Consider the following 12963-nt stretch of genomic DNA (forward strand, 5'->3'; position numbering starts at 1 on the left):
CCTTTTATGGAGGAACACAGGAGAGCCTCTTTTTGGCAGCTAGAACTATTCCCACAGTGTGTTTAAATAAAAGATTTACTGCTCATTCCAAAGGTTCCCTTCTTATCGTTGATTTCTTTCAGCCACTTACATACCGCTTAACATCATAGTCTCTAAGACTGGTGTGCAGTGTAGTTGAGAAGATACAAGAAAACTAAAACTAACCATAAAATCTGAACAGCTTACTTAAACGCCAGCTTTTTAAGGTCATCACTGGGCACAGGAAGCTCAACAAACCTGATCTCAGACCCTATTTTCCAGGGACAGTCCCAGATTTACAGAAGCCGCCCCAGTTTCTGATTTGATCCTGGAATGTCCCGCTTTTCCTTAGGAAATCTCTATTTTCATCCGAGAAATGTTGGAGGGTATGGAGTTATGCGACCTCCGAGCCAAGGAGATAACTAACTATACAACCTTTAGAAGGCAGCCCTGTATAGGGAAGTTTTTTAAAGGTTTTATGTTTTGATATATATTGGAAGCAGCCAAGAGTGGCGGGGAATTAAGGAATTAAGGACATCCCTATTTTCATTGGAGAGATGTTGGAGGGTATTTGATCTTAACTGGGAGTTCCACGCAATTGGGCCTGCTACATAACTCCTGATGGAGATGAACCACAACATCATGAGGGATCGTAACAATGACTGCTTTGAAGACCTCCTTGATCGGGCAAGGATATAAGGAATCAGGCAGTCCTAAGAAAATACTGGACCCAGATTCTTAATACAAGAACCTTTAACTTTTCCCAGCGGACAACCAGCGCAAGCTTTAAAACACCAGAGTTACGTGCTAGCAATAGTCTGTCCCCGCCACCGAGACAATCAAGTAAAATATATACAGTCGCACCTTTGAAGTCAAACGCATATCTGTTACGGAAGTCTGTTCAACTTCCAAAACATTCGGAAACCAAAACGCAGCTTCTGATTGTCTGCATAGGAAGCCCCATCGGACGTCCGGCTTCCAAAAATAATTCGCTGGAACACTCACTTCCGGGTTTGCGGCATTCGGGAGCCAAAACGTTCAAGAACTAAGCTGTTCGAAAACCAAGGTACGACTGTATTGCAGATACGGAACTGCCAGTATTTATGTTCATCTGAGCTATAACGTCCCCACAGGAATAGTCAATTTTATTTTTCCACCATGTCCGAATGGCGTTTGCATCATTTTCAACAAACGCGGATAATATCGTGACTTCTGCGATGCGGGGTACCAGCAATACAAAACATTCTAAACACTTACTTTGGGTGGTGTGCAACGTTAGTCCTGCTCAAGAGTAGACCCATTGGAGATATGATTAATTTCAGAGGGTTTACTCTGAGTAGGACTTTAACATACAGAGAGATGATTGGCCCACTGCCAGTATAAATACGTATATTTCCAATGAGGAGACTGAAGACACGTCTCACACAGAAGGGCATCTCGGGAAGACATTTCCTGCCTATAACGTCAATACCAGTCAATGAAGACAATAATGAGCTAGATGGAGCAATGCTCTAACTTGGTATTGATTTAATTCTCTTTGATATGTCAGCAAAAATTGCAAGCTCGCTTCTGAACCACCGTGTTGTGTCACCAACTAACTGGAAACAAAGATTGCTTGAGAACTTTAATAAGACAACGTATTTACAGATCTCTGCCATGGCTGCAAAACAGCTACAGTCAAATCTCGGTTGTCGAACGTAATCTGTTCCAGAAGCCCTTTCGGCTTCCGAAATGTTCCGACAACCAAGGCACGGCCTCCGATTGGTTGCAGGCCGCGTTGGACATTCAGCTTCCGAAAAACGTTCCAAAACTGGAGCATTTACTTCCGTGTTTTCGTTATTCGGGAGCCGAAGCGTTCGAAAACAGAGGCGTTTGGGATCCAAGGTTTAACTGTATTAGACTCAAGTTTGACTTTAGAGCGAAATTTATCTCTCTCAAATTCCTTTTCATATGTCCACGGTAAGGATTTCAAAGGAATCCTGGAATAGCTCATCTCCCAGCTCTTGTACGATTTCCCCCGAGTGTGATTTTTGTGTGTGACAAGTGAGATGAACCTTCCGAGTGAAGCTCTTTCCACACTCCAAGCACTGATAGGGTTTCTCCCCAGTGTGGATTCTCTGATGACAGCGGAAGTTTGTGCTCCTATTGAAGCTCTTTCCACATTCCAAGCATTGGTACGGTTTCTCCCCGGTGTGAATTCTCTGATGACAAGCAAGGTCTTTGTTCAAGCGAAAGTTCTTCCCGCATTCCAAACACTGATACGGCTTCTCCCCTGTGTGGATTCTTTGATGGCAAGTGAGGTCTTTGTTCAGAATGAAGCACTTTCCACAGTCCAAACATTTATAGGGTTTCTCCCCTGTGTGAATCCGATGATGAGACGTGAGATATTTTTTCTGGCTGAAGCTCTTTCCACACACTAAGCACTGGTAGGGTTTCTCGCCTGTGTGAATTCTCTGATGACCGCGGAGGTTTGTGCTTCGAGTAAAAGTCTTTCCGCACTCCGTGCATTGGAACGGCTTCTCCCCCGTGTGAATGATCTGGTGATAAGCAAGGTCTCTGTGCAGACTGAAGCTCTTTCCGCATTCCAAACATTTATATGGTTTCTCCCCATTGTGGCTTCTCTGATGGTTTGTGAGACTTGCACTCAGTCTGAAGCTCTTTCCGCACTCCAAGCATTTATACGGCAGCTGTCCGGTGTGCGTTTTGCTCTTTTTGCATCTGTCTCTTTCCGATGACACCTTTGGGAGTTGGTCACGATTATGCCGCATTTCCCATTCGCCGCCTGCTGTAATGAAGACAGGGGAAGTGGTAAGAGCTTGGGGAAGAAATTGAGCCTCCATTCACCAAGCCAACAGAATGACACTTTGCAATAAAGGTCATTGCAATATACGGAAGGCAAATCTTCACACATTCTGTTGACTGGCATTTACTGGCAACTGGCATATATTGCAGGATGATAGTCTAGATGACACTGGGGGTCCCTTCCAATTCTACAATTCTATGAATGTAACTTGTTGTTTGGTGGGAGCTATTGGGTTGTTGTTTTTATTTTTATTATGTATTTTGTGGTTTTATATCTTGATTTTATTCTGTGGACTGCCCTGGGACCCCTGGGTATAGGGCAGTATATTAATAATAATAATAATAATAATAATAATAATAATGATGATGATGATGAAGAAGAAGTCTAACCCCCTCCAATGCAGGGATCTTTTTGCCCAATGTGGGGCTTGAACCCACAATCCATTAGATTAAGAGTCTCAGGCTCTACCAACACAGAGCACTGTCCTCATATTTATGGAGCCCGTGTGGTGTGGTGTAATGGTTAAAGCAATGGACTCCAAGCCTCCTGAAATTTCCTGCAACTGGAATGCTATAAACCTAAGAACTGAAACTATTTACAGAACTGTATGGCACAACCTTACATTTACAGAGCAAAACATCCCCTTGAATTATATACCCAGGACATGGAACCTTACGAAAGGACAATACAAGTGGACTCTCCCTGCCCTAACCACAGCAAAGACTAATACTGATGAATTGGGAAAATAAAAATGCGGCTCCCTTCTACGATTGGATTGAAGACTTATACAAACTCGCAACATACAAACAACTTGCATATAAACACAGACTTGCCATTGACAAATTCAATGATATTTGGAATTCATTCTTACAAATACCGTAATAGGTCTGAGATCTGGTGAAGCACAATAACGACCTTGTAAAATATACAGTTTGGGGTTATTTTCCCTCCCCCCTTTATTTTCCCTTCTACACGGGTTCTGCTTCTCTTCTTCTTTTTCTCCCTTTTATTTACGTTTCACCATGTTTAGTGCACATACACTGTATTTTTTTGCACCATAAGACGCACCTAGCTTTTAGAGGGGGAAAGCAAGAAAAAAATATATATTGTGCAGAGCATGTAAGCAGCTCTCGCTTTTCTTGCTTTAAACCCTTCCGTCCCTCCTCCCGCTTCGCTGAGAAGCCAGCAGAGCAAGAGCGGTAGCTACACAGCACCTCTTCTGCTGGCTCCCCAACAAAGCAGGATGAGGGACGAAAGGGAGCCCTTAGAAGGGAGCGCTGAGCAGAGCCTGGCAGTAGCTCTTGCTGGCTTTTCCGGGAGGTGTGGAAAGGGACAGAAGGCAGCCCGTCAGTCCCTTCTCCCACCTCACGGAAAAGCCCCCAAGAGCCGCGCTCCCTTTAAAGAGCCGCGCGGAGCATGTGTCTTGGGGGCTTTTCCTGAGGAGGGAGAAGAGACTGACGGGGCTCTTTAAAGGAAGCAATGAGCAGAGCCTCCCGCCTGCATTCACTCCATAAGACGCACATACATTTCCCCTTTTTAGGAGGGAAAAAGTGCGTCTTATGGAGCGAGAAATACGGTATGTACTTTTTGAATGTTCAATAAAGATGTTTTTAAAAAAGAACATAAAAAGTGTCTGAGGAAAGGACGCTCTTGTCTCTCAGAGTTTCTAGCAACCAGTTTTTGGTAGCACTACTCTCTCCACACTGTGAAGGCCGAGCAAAGCCATTATGGCAGTTTTCTCCATGAATGCTGGACCTGGATGAAGTCTGTCAGAGACCTGGGTTCAGCTCCCAGCTTAGACAGCATGCAGAGCCGAGGCTGTTTTTAAATGCTTCCCTTAAAAAGATAAGCTTGCAGTCGTTGAATTTAATGTGACTTACTTCTGAGTAGACATGGTTAGAACTGCACTACCCAAAATATGGTTCGAGTGAGGAAATGTGCAAAAGAAATTACGTGTTCCTTATTTTCCCAGCCAGAGAAATAGGGGGCCTTACCAAAAGAGGCCACCATCCCATAATTCTCCTCCATAACTTCCCTGTGCAGAGCTTTCTGGTCAGGATCCAGCAGAGGCAACTCCTCCTCTGTGAAAAACACAGCAACCTCCTCAAACGACACTGGACCCTGAAAAAAAAAGAGAGAGACAGACATTTGCAGCTTTATAGATCACATAAAAGATGATCTACTAGCTGAATCCAAAAGACTCATCCAGGAAAGGCAGCTGGATATTATTCTGCATAATTTACAGCCTTCCTAGCAGTGGAGACTGGTCTATTTTGGAAAATGGGGCGCTGCCCTCCCCAACAACCCCAGTCTCTCCTGTCTGGGTTAGTTAAAACTGAGGTGGAATAGCAAATCGACCTCCTCCTCCTTAGTCCCAATGTTGCCCCTTATAGGACTTAGCAGGGAGGAGGACTCTGCCGTCACTGGCTCTTGGGCTCCCTGCCTTCTACCCCATATATATAGTTTTCAATTTAACAACAAGAGTCTCCTTTACATTTGTATCTTTCATTTCGACTTCCCTCCACTCCTTCGCTGGTTACGTAGTGAATTCATTTAATTAAACTGTACCTCCCCCATAACATCTTATAGATAGATAGATAGATAGATAGATAGATAGATAGATAGATAGATAGATAGATGGATGATAGTGTTAGAATTCCTGCTCCATGATTGCGGGCATGGGATTGTTGTCTTTCACATGGCAATACAGTGGTACGTCGGGTTGAGTACTTAATTCATTCTGGAGGTCAGTTCTTAACCTGAAACTGTTCTTAACCTGAAGCACCACTTTATCTAATGGGGCCTCCCGCTGCTGCCGCACCGTATATATCACTGTATATGTTTTGACTCCACAGAGTGGGAAGTGACAGAAACAGGATGTTTGTGTTACTGTGTTCCGTGAAGTGGGACTATTGTCCTTTGTTCTTTTTCTCTTTGCTGTCTGATGCTAGAGAGAGAGGGAGCCATGTTGCAGTGCTCCGTGTGTGTTTATATGTAAATAAAGGAGATTAGCCAAAAGGCTGAGTTGCTGAGGTCTGTCACTAAAGTTGCGCAAATTCTGCGGATCCCTAAGTGTGCTGGTGTCGGTTGGCATCAGTCGCTGTGATGTTAGGGCTGAAGAAAGCTTTTGAAGCTCCCGAACGAATGACCAGGAGGGAGAGAACATGCCAGTCGGGCATGTGTCACTGCCAGGGTCCTACTCGAGTGTAGGCTGAACTCCTGACAGATAGATGATAGACAGATCTTATTTCCTCCCAACTGCTTGAATTTATAATAATCCTGCTGATGTATTTAGTTGTTTACAATGATTCTTTTTAAAAATCTATGTAACATCCCCATCCTTTCATAAAAACACTTTCTTCGTGATTAATAATAATAATAAATTTGTGTAAATAATAATAAATAATAAATAATAAATAATAAATAATAAATAATAAATAATAAATAATAAATAATAAATAATAAATAATAAATAATAAATAATAAATAATAAATAATAAATAATAAATATGTGTATCTGAAGAAGTGTGCATGCACACGAAAGCTCATACCAAGAACTAACTTAGTTGGTCTTTAAGGTGCTACTGGAAGGAATTTTTTTTGTTTTTAATAATAAATTTATTATTTATACCCCGTCCATCTGACTGGGTTTCCCCAGCCATTCTGGGTGGCTTCCAACAGAATATTAAAATACAATAGTCTATTAAACATTAAAAGCTTGCCTAAACAGGGCTGCCTTCAGATGATTTTTTATCCCTGTAAGTTTTGCCATTTCTGCATATTCCATTAATTTTGCCTGCCCCTCTTCCTTGGTTGGGACAGTATCTTGCTTCCATCACTGCGCATAAAGCATCCTGGCTACTGTGCTTGCATACATAAAGACAGTGGTACCTCGGGTTAAGAACTTAATTCGTTCTGGAGGTCCATTCTTAACCTGAAACTGTTCTTAACCCGAGTTACCACTTTAGCTAATGGGGCCTCCCGCTGCCGCTGTGCGATTTCTGTTCTCATCCTGAAGCAAAGTTCTTAACCCGAGGTACTATTTCTGGGTTAGCGGAGTCTGTAACCTGAAGCGTCTGTAACCCGAGGTACCACTGTAGTTTCTTCCGGTCTTTTGCTATATCCTGTCCTATTATCCCTCAGAGAAATGCTTCTGGGTTTTTTTCAAATAAAGGTTGCCTTCAACCCCCACCCACCAGTCCCAAGGAGTACCAGCAACCACTGCTTCCTTGCCTGCAGTTTTGACTGAAGAAAAGACTCATAGAATTGTAGAATTGGAAGGGAACCCCGAGGGTCATCTAGCCCATCCCCCTGCAACGCAGGAATCTTTTTGCCCAGTGTGGGGCTTGAACCCACAACCCTGAGATTAAGTCTCGTGCTCTACTGACTGAACTATGCAGTTAAAGAGAAGAAAAGAGGTTCATTCTAGGCCTAAGGAGGCAAGAGGGGTGGGACAGAGGCAGCCAGCGATATTTCTCCATACCGGCTCAGCTCCTGTGTCTGCTGCTTCTCCTCCATCACGAAGAAGAGTTGACCGAGTAAGCATTTCTGGTATCGCTCCATTGCCTGTCAGAGACAAAGATGAAAGGAAGTCGGTAGGAGGTGCTCGTCTCAGTTACAATGCGCATCTATGTTACCGTATTTTTCGCTCCATAAGACGCACTTTATTCCTCTTAAAAACTAAGGGGACATGTCTGTGCGTCTTATGGAGTGAATGTGTGGTGCCTGGAGCTAAATTGCCAGAGTGCGACACACTTCTGAGCCGCTCTTTGGGACTGGCGGGGAAAATCCCGGGTGCCAGCAGAGAAACCGGGGCTTCCCCTGCCAGCCCCGACAAGCGGGGGGGCAGCGGGGAGCCTTCATCCCATTGCCCTGCGGAGACTTCGCGCAGCTATCCCTGGCTTTTGCAGGAGGTGGGGGAAGGGACAGAACACGCGGCTCTGTCCCTTCCCCCACCTTCCAGAAAAGCCCCCAAGAGCCGCGCTCCCTTTAAAGAGCGCCCGGCTCTTGCAGGAGGAAAGCCAGTAGGCTTGCTTTCACTGAAGCCAGGAGGGCAAGAGGGATCGGTGCGCACTGATCCCGCTTGCTCTCCTGGCTTCAGGGATAGTCCCGCAAAGTACTCCTGATCAAAGATGGAGGAGCGCTCTCTCTTAGCCCGGGATGCTTTGCGTTGCTTTCTTATTTCTTGTTTTCCTTCCCTAAAAACTAGGTGTGTCTTATGGTCCAGTGCATCTAATAGAGCGAAAAATACGGTACATGTGGGTGCTACAAAAAATATTTAACCGTTGCATGCATTTCTGGATGTTTATACCCATTTTACAGGTCGGTGGTGTGGAAACAACTCTCTCCCCATCTGGGCTCTTGGACACAAACATACCAAGCTTTTCAGGATGATGGCATTTCTGAGGCTGGAGACAAGAGTGTTACCCCATTGAAAAAGACATAAAGATGAAAGCAGCCCACAGATTTACAGTCGTACCTTGGAAGTCGAACATCTTAGTTCCCAAACGTTTTGGCTCCCAAACGCCACAAACCCAGAAGTCACTGTTCCGGTTTGCGAACTATTTTTGGAAGCCGATCGTCCGACGGGGCTTCCAATTGGCTGCAGGAGCTTTCTGCAGCCAATCAGAAGCTGTACTTTGGTTTTCAAACATTTTAGAAGCTGAACAGACTTCCGGAACGAATTCCGTTCGACTTCCAAGGTACGACTGTATTGTATAATCAATAGAGGCAAGTCCACCTTCTTTTCCCTTATCCAGTGACTTCGGTCTGGTGCCCAACAGAATCCTCTCCGCCTCAAAGAAATTAGGGGCTGCTTGTCCAAGAAGAACTTTGACCTGAAAGAGGAAAGTGTATTCAAACAGAGAACGGGGAGAAGGATTGCAAAAGGAATGGCAGAAGCAAAAGCTTGAGGGGTGCTGGCTATTGGATGATTTCTAGGGAAAGCTGGGGAATCAGTCAAGTTTTTAAGGATTCTCAGCACCTTGGAACTACCAGGATGAAACCCTCTCACCTGTTGCTCTAACTGCTTCTTCTCCTCCGCCTGACTCAGAAGAAAACCTTCAGCCAGGGCCACTGCCTGGGAACTGGTCTCCACTCCACATTCCCTGACCCAGTTCTCTATCTCCGGGGGGAGGACAGCCAGGAACTGCTCCAGAATCACCAGGTCCAGGATCTGAGTCTTGGTGTACTGCCCTGGCTTTAGCCAACGACAGCAGAAATCGTGGAGTCGGCTGCAAACCTCTCGGGGTCCCTCGGCCTCCTGGTAGCGGAATTGCCTGAAGCGCCGGCGTTGTACGTCTGAGCTGAGGGTGTCCTCCTCATCCATGTTTTTAGGCAGTGTTCTTTCCCAGAATTCCCCACTGATAAGGGGGCCTTTTCCTGCTCTGCGAGCAGCTGAGTCTTCTTCTCCCATTGTTGATCTGTGCTCCAAGGAAGCCTCCACGAAGGCTGAGTGGTGAAATCTGCCTTCTGCCAACGCCTGTCTCCAAGCAAAGACAGACAGAATTGGAGGTTCCACCACGTCCTGCCAAGCCAAAACATTTGTTTACACAAATTATTGCGCTGTCGGAAAAGAAAGATTTATGTGGATGACTCCAGCCAGCAATCAAGTTTCATTCTAGGAGAAAAAGCAAAACTCGAAGAGGAGCTAGAGATTGGAAGAGGAGGCTGCTCTGTCTCAAGGCCACAAACCAAAACCTTCAATCTGGTTGTAGGTGAGAAGATGCAGCAACTCTCCTAGTTACGCAGAATGATCAAGTATTTATTCTCTCCTTTTCTTGCTGTTCCTCTTAAGTCCCCAGCCCTCTTTTGTCGTCATTCCTCCCCCGGAACCTCATGGAAACATAAAAAGTCAAGTATTCTGTACCATGACATGGGCAGGTTTGCAACAGTGTAAAAAAACACAACGTTAAAAATCAGTTAAAACAATTTAAGAGCTGAAGAATAGGGTTGATTGTTAATATACTGATAGATATACAGTGGTACCTCGGGTTAAGTACTTAATTTGTTCCAGAGGTCTGTTCTTAACCTGAAACTGTTCTTAACCTGAAGCACCACTTTAGCTAATGGCGCCTCCTGCTGCCGCCACGCCACCAGAGCCTGATTTCTGTTCTCACCCTGAAGCAAAGTTCTTAACCTGAAGCACTATTTCTGGGTTAGCGGAGTCTGTAACCTGAAGCGTATGTAACCTGAAGCGTATGTAACCTGAGGTACCACTGTAATCTGCCATATACCAGGTGTCAATGGCCTAGAGCAGCCTTTCTCAACCTGTGGGTCCCCAGATGTTGTTGAACTACAACTCCCATCACCCCTAGCTAGCAAGGCCAGAGCTGAGAGATGATGGGAGTTGTAGTCCAACAACATCTGGGGACCCACAGGCTGAGAACCGCTGGCCTAGAGTAAAGGAGACACCTGGGTGGGCCAAGGAGAAAGGAAAGAAGCTTTCCCCCCCTTCCTTTGCAGATGCTGATGGAGAGGGGTGCTAGATGGGCCAGCTGCTCAGATAACCTCCCTATAGGGTGAAATGGGGGGTGTCCTCTGCATTCCTCTTCTCTGCCCCCCCCCCACATAACTATTGGGTGTAATAGTTATTTTTCTTCTTATTATTAAACAAATTTGTATAACGCCCTATACCCGCAGGTCTCAGGGCGGTCACAGCATAAAATCACAATATAAAAACACAAACTAGATTACAGTGGTACCTCAGGTTAAAAACTTAATTCGTTCCGGAGGTCCGTTCTTAACCTGAAACTGTTCTTAACCTGAGGTACCACTTTAACTAATGGGGCCTCCCGCTGCCACCGCCACGTGATTCCTGTTCTCATCCTGAAGCAAAGTTCTTAACCCGAGGTACTATTTCGGGGTTAGCGGAGTCTGTAACCTGAAGCGTATGTAACCCGAGGTACCACTGTATTATTTATTAAGTTTATACACCGCCCTATACCCAGGGGGTTTCAGGGCGGTTCACAGAACAAAATCGAGATATAAAACAAGAAAATGCCTAATAAAAATAAAAACAACAATATTCCCCCCCCCATAATGAAAACAGAAACAAACCCGCCCCAATAACCTCCCTCCCCAGAGAACATTTTAAAAGAGCATTGAATGTCAATGGAGAGGGGAATGTCAATGCCACCCCACACCTCCCTATAGGGGGAAATGCAGAGGGGTCTGTCCCATGCCAATGCCCACTTCCCTATGGGAATAAAGGGGGTGCCTGCCCTGCCCCACGCCTCCCTATGGGGTGAAGCCATCCCTCCCTGGACCCCCAGCCAGCGGATTCCTCCACCCCCTTGACCCCCACCTGCCCCGCATCCCCCCCAAAGCCCAAGGGGGGAGAGAGGGGGCCAGAGCAGGGCGACCCACCAGGGCCAAGCCCGGCAGGGAGGCGCCCAGGCAGCCCGCGGGGAAAACAAAAGCCATTTTCCCCCCTCCGGGAGGAGAAGGAGTAGGAAGGCAGGAAGGAAGGAAGGAGCACCGCCAGGAGGCGTCCTTGCACCCCCGCGAGCGCCGCCCTTTCCTCTCCCTACACACCCGGAAGAAGCTGCCTTCCGCTCTAGGAATGCGGCTCCGCTTGTCTCCCTTAACCCTCAGGCGCCCACGCGATGCTGCCTGCCTCCCCCGGCAGAAGCAAAGAAAGCACGCGCGAGGCGGGCAGGGTCTTATTCTTTGGCGCAAAGAATCTTAAATATGATTATGATTTATTTATTTATTATTCCCCGCCCATCTGGGGTATAATAGTAATATTATACCCAGCCGTTACTGTATCATTATTATTATTTCCCACTCATCTGGGTACGAATAATAATAATAATAATAATAATAATAATAATAATAATAATAATAATAATAATAATAATAATATACTCCAGTTGTTGTTGTTATGATTATGATTTCCTGCTCATCTGGGTACGAATAATAATAATAATAATAATAATAATAATAATAATAATATACTCCAGTTGTTGTTGTTATGATTATGATTTCCTGCTCATCTGGGTACGAATAATAGTAATAGTAATAATAATAATAATAATAATAATAATAATAATAATAATAATATACTCCAGTTGTTGTTATGATTATGATTTCCTGCTCATCTGGGTACGAATAATAATAATAATAATAATAATAATAATAATAATAATAATAATAATAATAATAATAATATACTCCAGTTGTTGTTGTTATGATTATGATTTCCTGCTCATCTGGGTACGAATAATAATAATAATAATAATAATAATAATAATAATATACTCCAGTTGTTGTTATGATTATGATTTCCTGCTCATCTGGGTACGTATAATAATAATAATAATAATAATAATAATAATAATAATAATAATAATAATATACTCCAGTTGTTGTTGTTATGATTATGATTTCCTGCTCATCTGGGTACGTATAATAATAATAATAATAATAATAATAATAATAATAATAATAATAATAATATACTCCAGTTGTTGTTGTTATGATTATGATTTCCTGCTCATCTGGGTACGTATAATAATAATAATAATAATAATAATAATAATATACTCCAGTCATCATCATCTTCATTATTATTATTTCGCCAGCCACTCTGGGCAGCTTACAGGACATATAAAACATAATAAACCATCAAACATTAAAAACTTCCCAATACAGGTGTCTTCTAAGAGTTCATGTAGTCCTAAATTGCATAACCTCCAACATTTCTCCGATGAAAATAGGGACGTCCCATTCCATAATAAGTTTACTATTTATGCCCCAGCCACTCTGGGCAGCTTCCAACATATCTAAAAACATTATAAAACATTAAACTTTTTTTTTTTAAAAAAAAAACAAACCCTTCCCTATACAGGATTGACCTCAGACGCCTCGGGGGTCAAATTACTCCATACCCTCTGACGTTTCTCCAATGAAAATACAGATGTCCTAAGGAAAAGTGGGACATTCCAGGATCAGATCAGAAACCTGGAAGGGCTTCTCTAAATCAGGGACGTCCCTGAGACACTTGAAGGGTCGGAAATTATGTGCATTTGTGGGGTTTTTGAGTAGAGTGGGGAGAGGCTCTCCTGGGGACTCTGGGTAGTATTCAAATAAGTCCTACTCAGAGTTTTTGTTCTTATTTTTATTATGTGTATAATAATAAT

At 44.0% G+C, this 12963-nt stretch overlaps 1 protein-coding gene across 2 annotated transcripts; it reads right to left on the bottom strand.

The window, feature by feature from the left end:
• Positions 1 to 1517: 1517 nt before the first annotated feature.
• LOC307208565 (uncharacterized protein) lies at positions 1518 to 11337 on the bottom strand. 2 transcript variants are annotated; one of them, XM_079963288.1, is made up of 6 exons: positions 11189 to 11337; positions 8835 to 9347; positions 8562 to 8658; positions 7305 to 7387; positions 4816 to 4942; positions 1518 to 2800 (listed from the first exon to the last, which is right to left on the bottom strand). In XM_079963288.1, exons 1-6 carry the CDS (start codon positions 11243 to 11245, stop codon positions 1965 to 1967), a joined length of 1713 nt encoding a protein of 570 aa, XP_079819414.1. In that variant the 5' UTR covers positions 11246 to 11337; the 3' UTR covers positions 1518 to 1964. The 2 variants fall into 2 exon arrangements, with proteins under 2 accessions (XP_079819414.1, XP_079819413.1); XM_079963287.1 differs by having other exon boundaries at positions 1518 to 2803; positions 11189 to 11335.
• Positions 11338 to 12963: the final 1626 nt, after the last annotated feature.

The sequence above is a fragment of the Podarcis cretensis genome (assembly GCF_951804945.1).
Source record: "Podarcis cretensis genome assembly, chromosome: 2".
Lineage (NCBI taxonomy): Eukaryota > Metazoa > Chordata > Lepidosauria > Squamata > Lacertidae > Podarcis > Podarcis cretensis.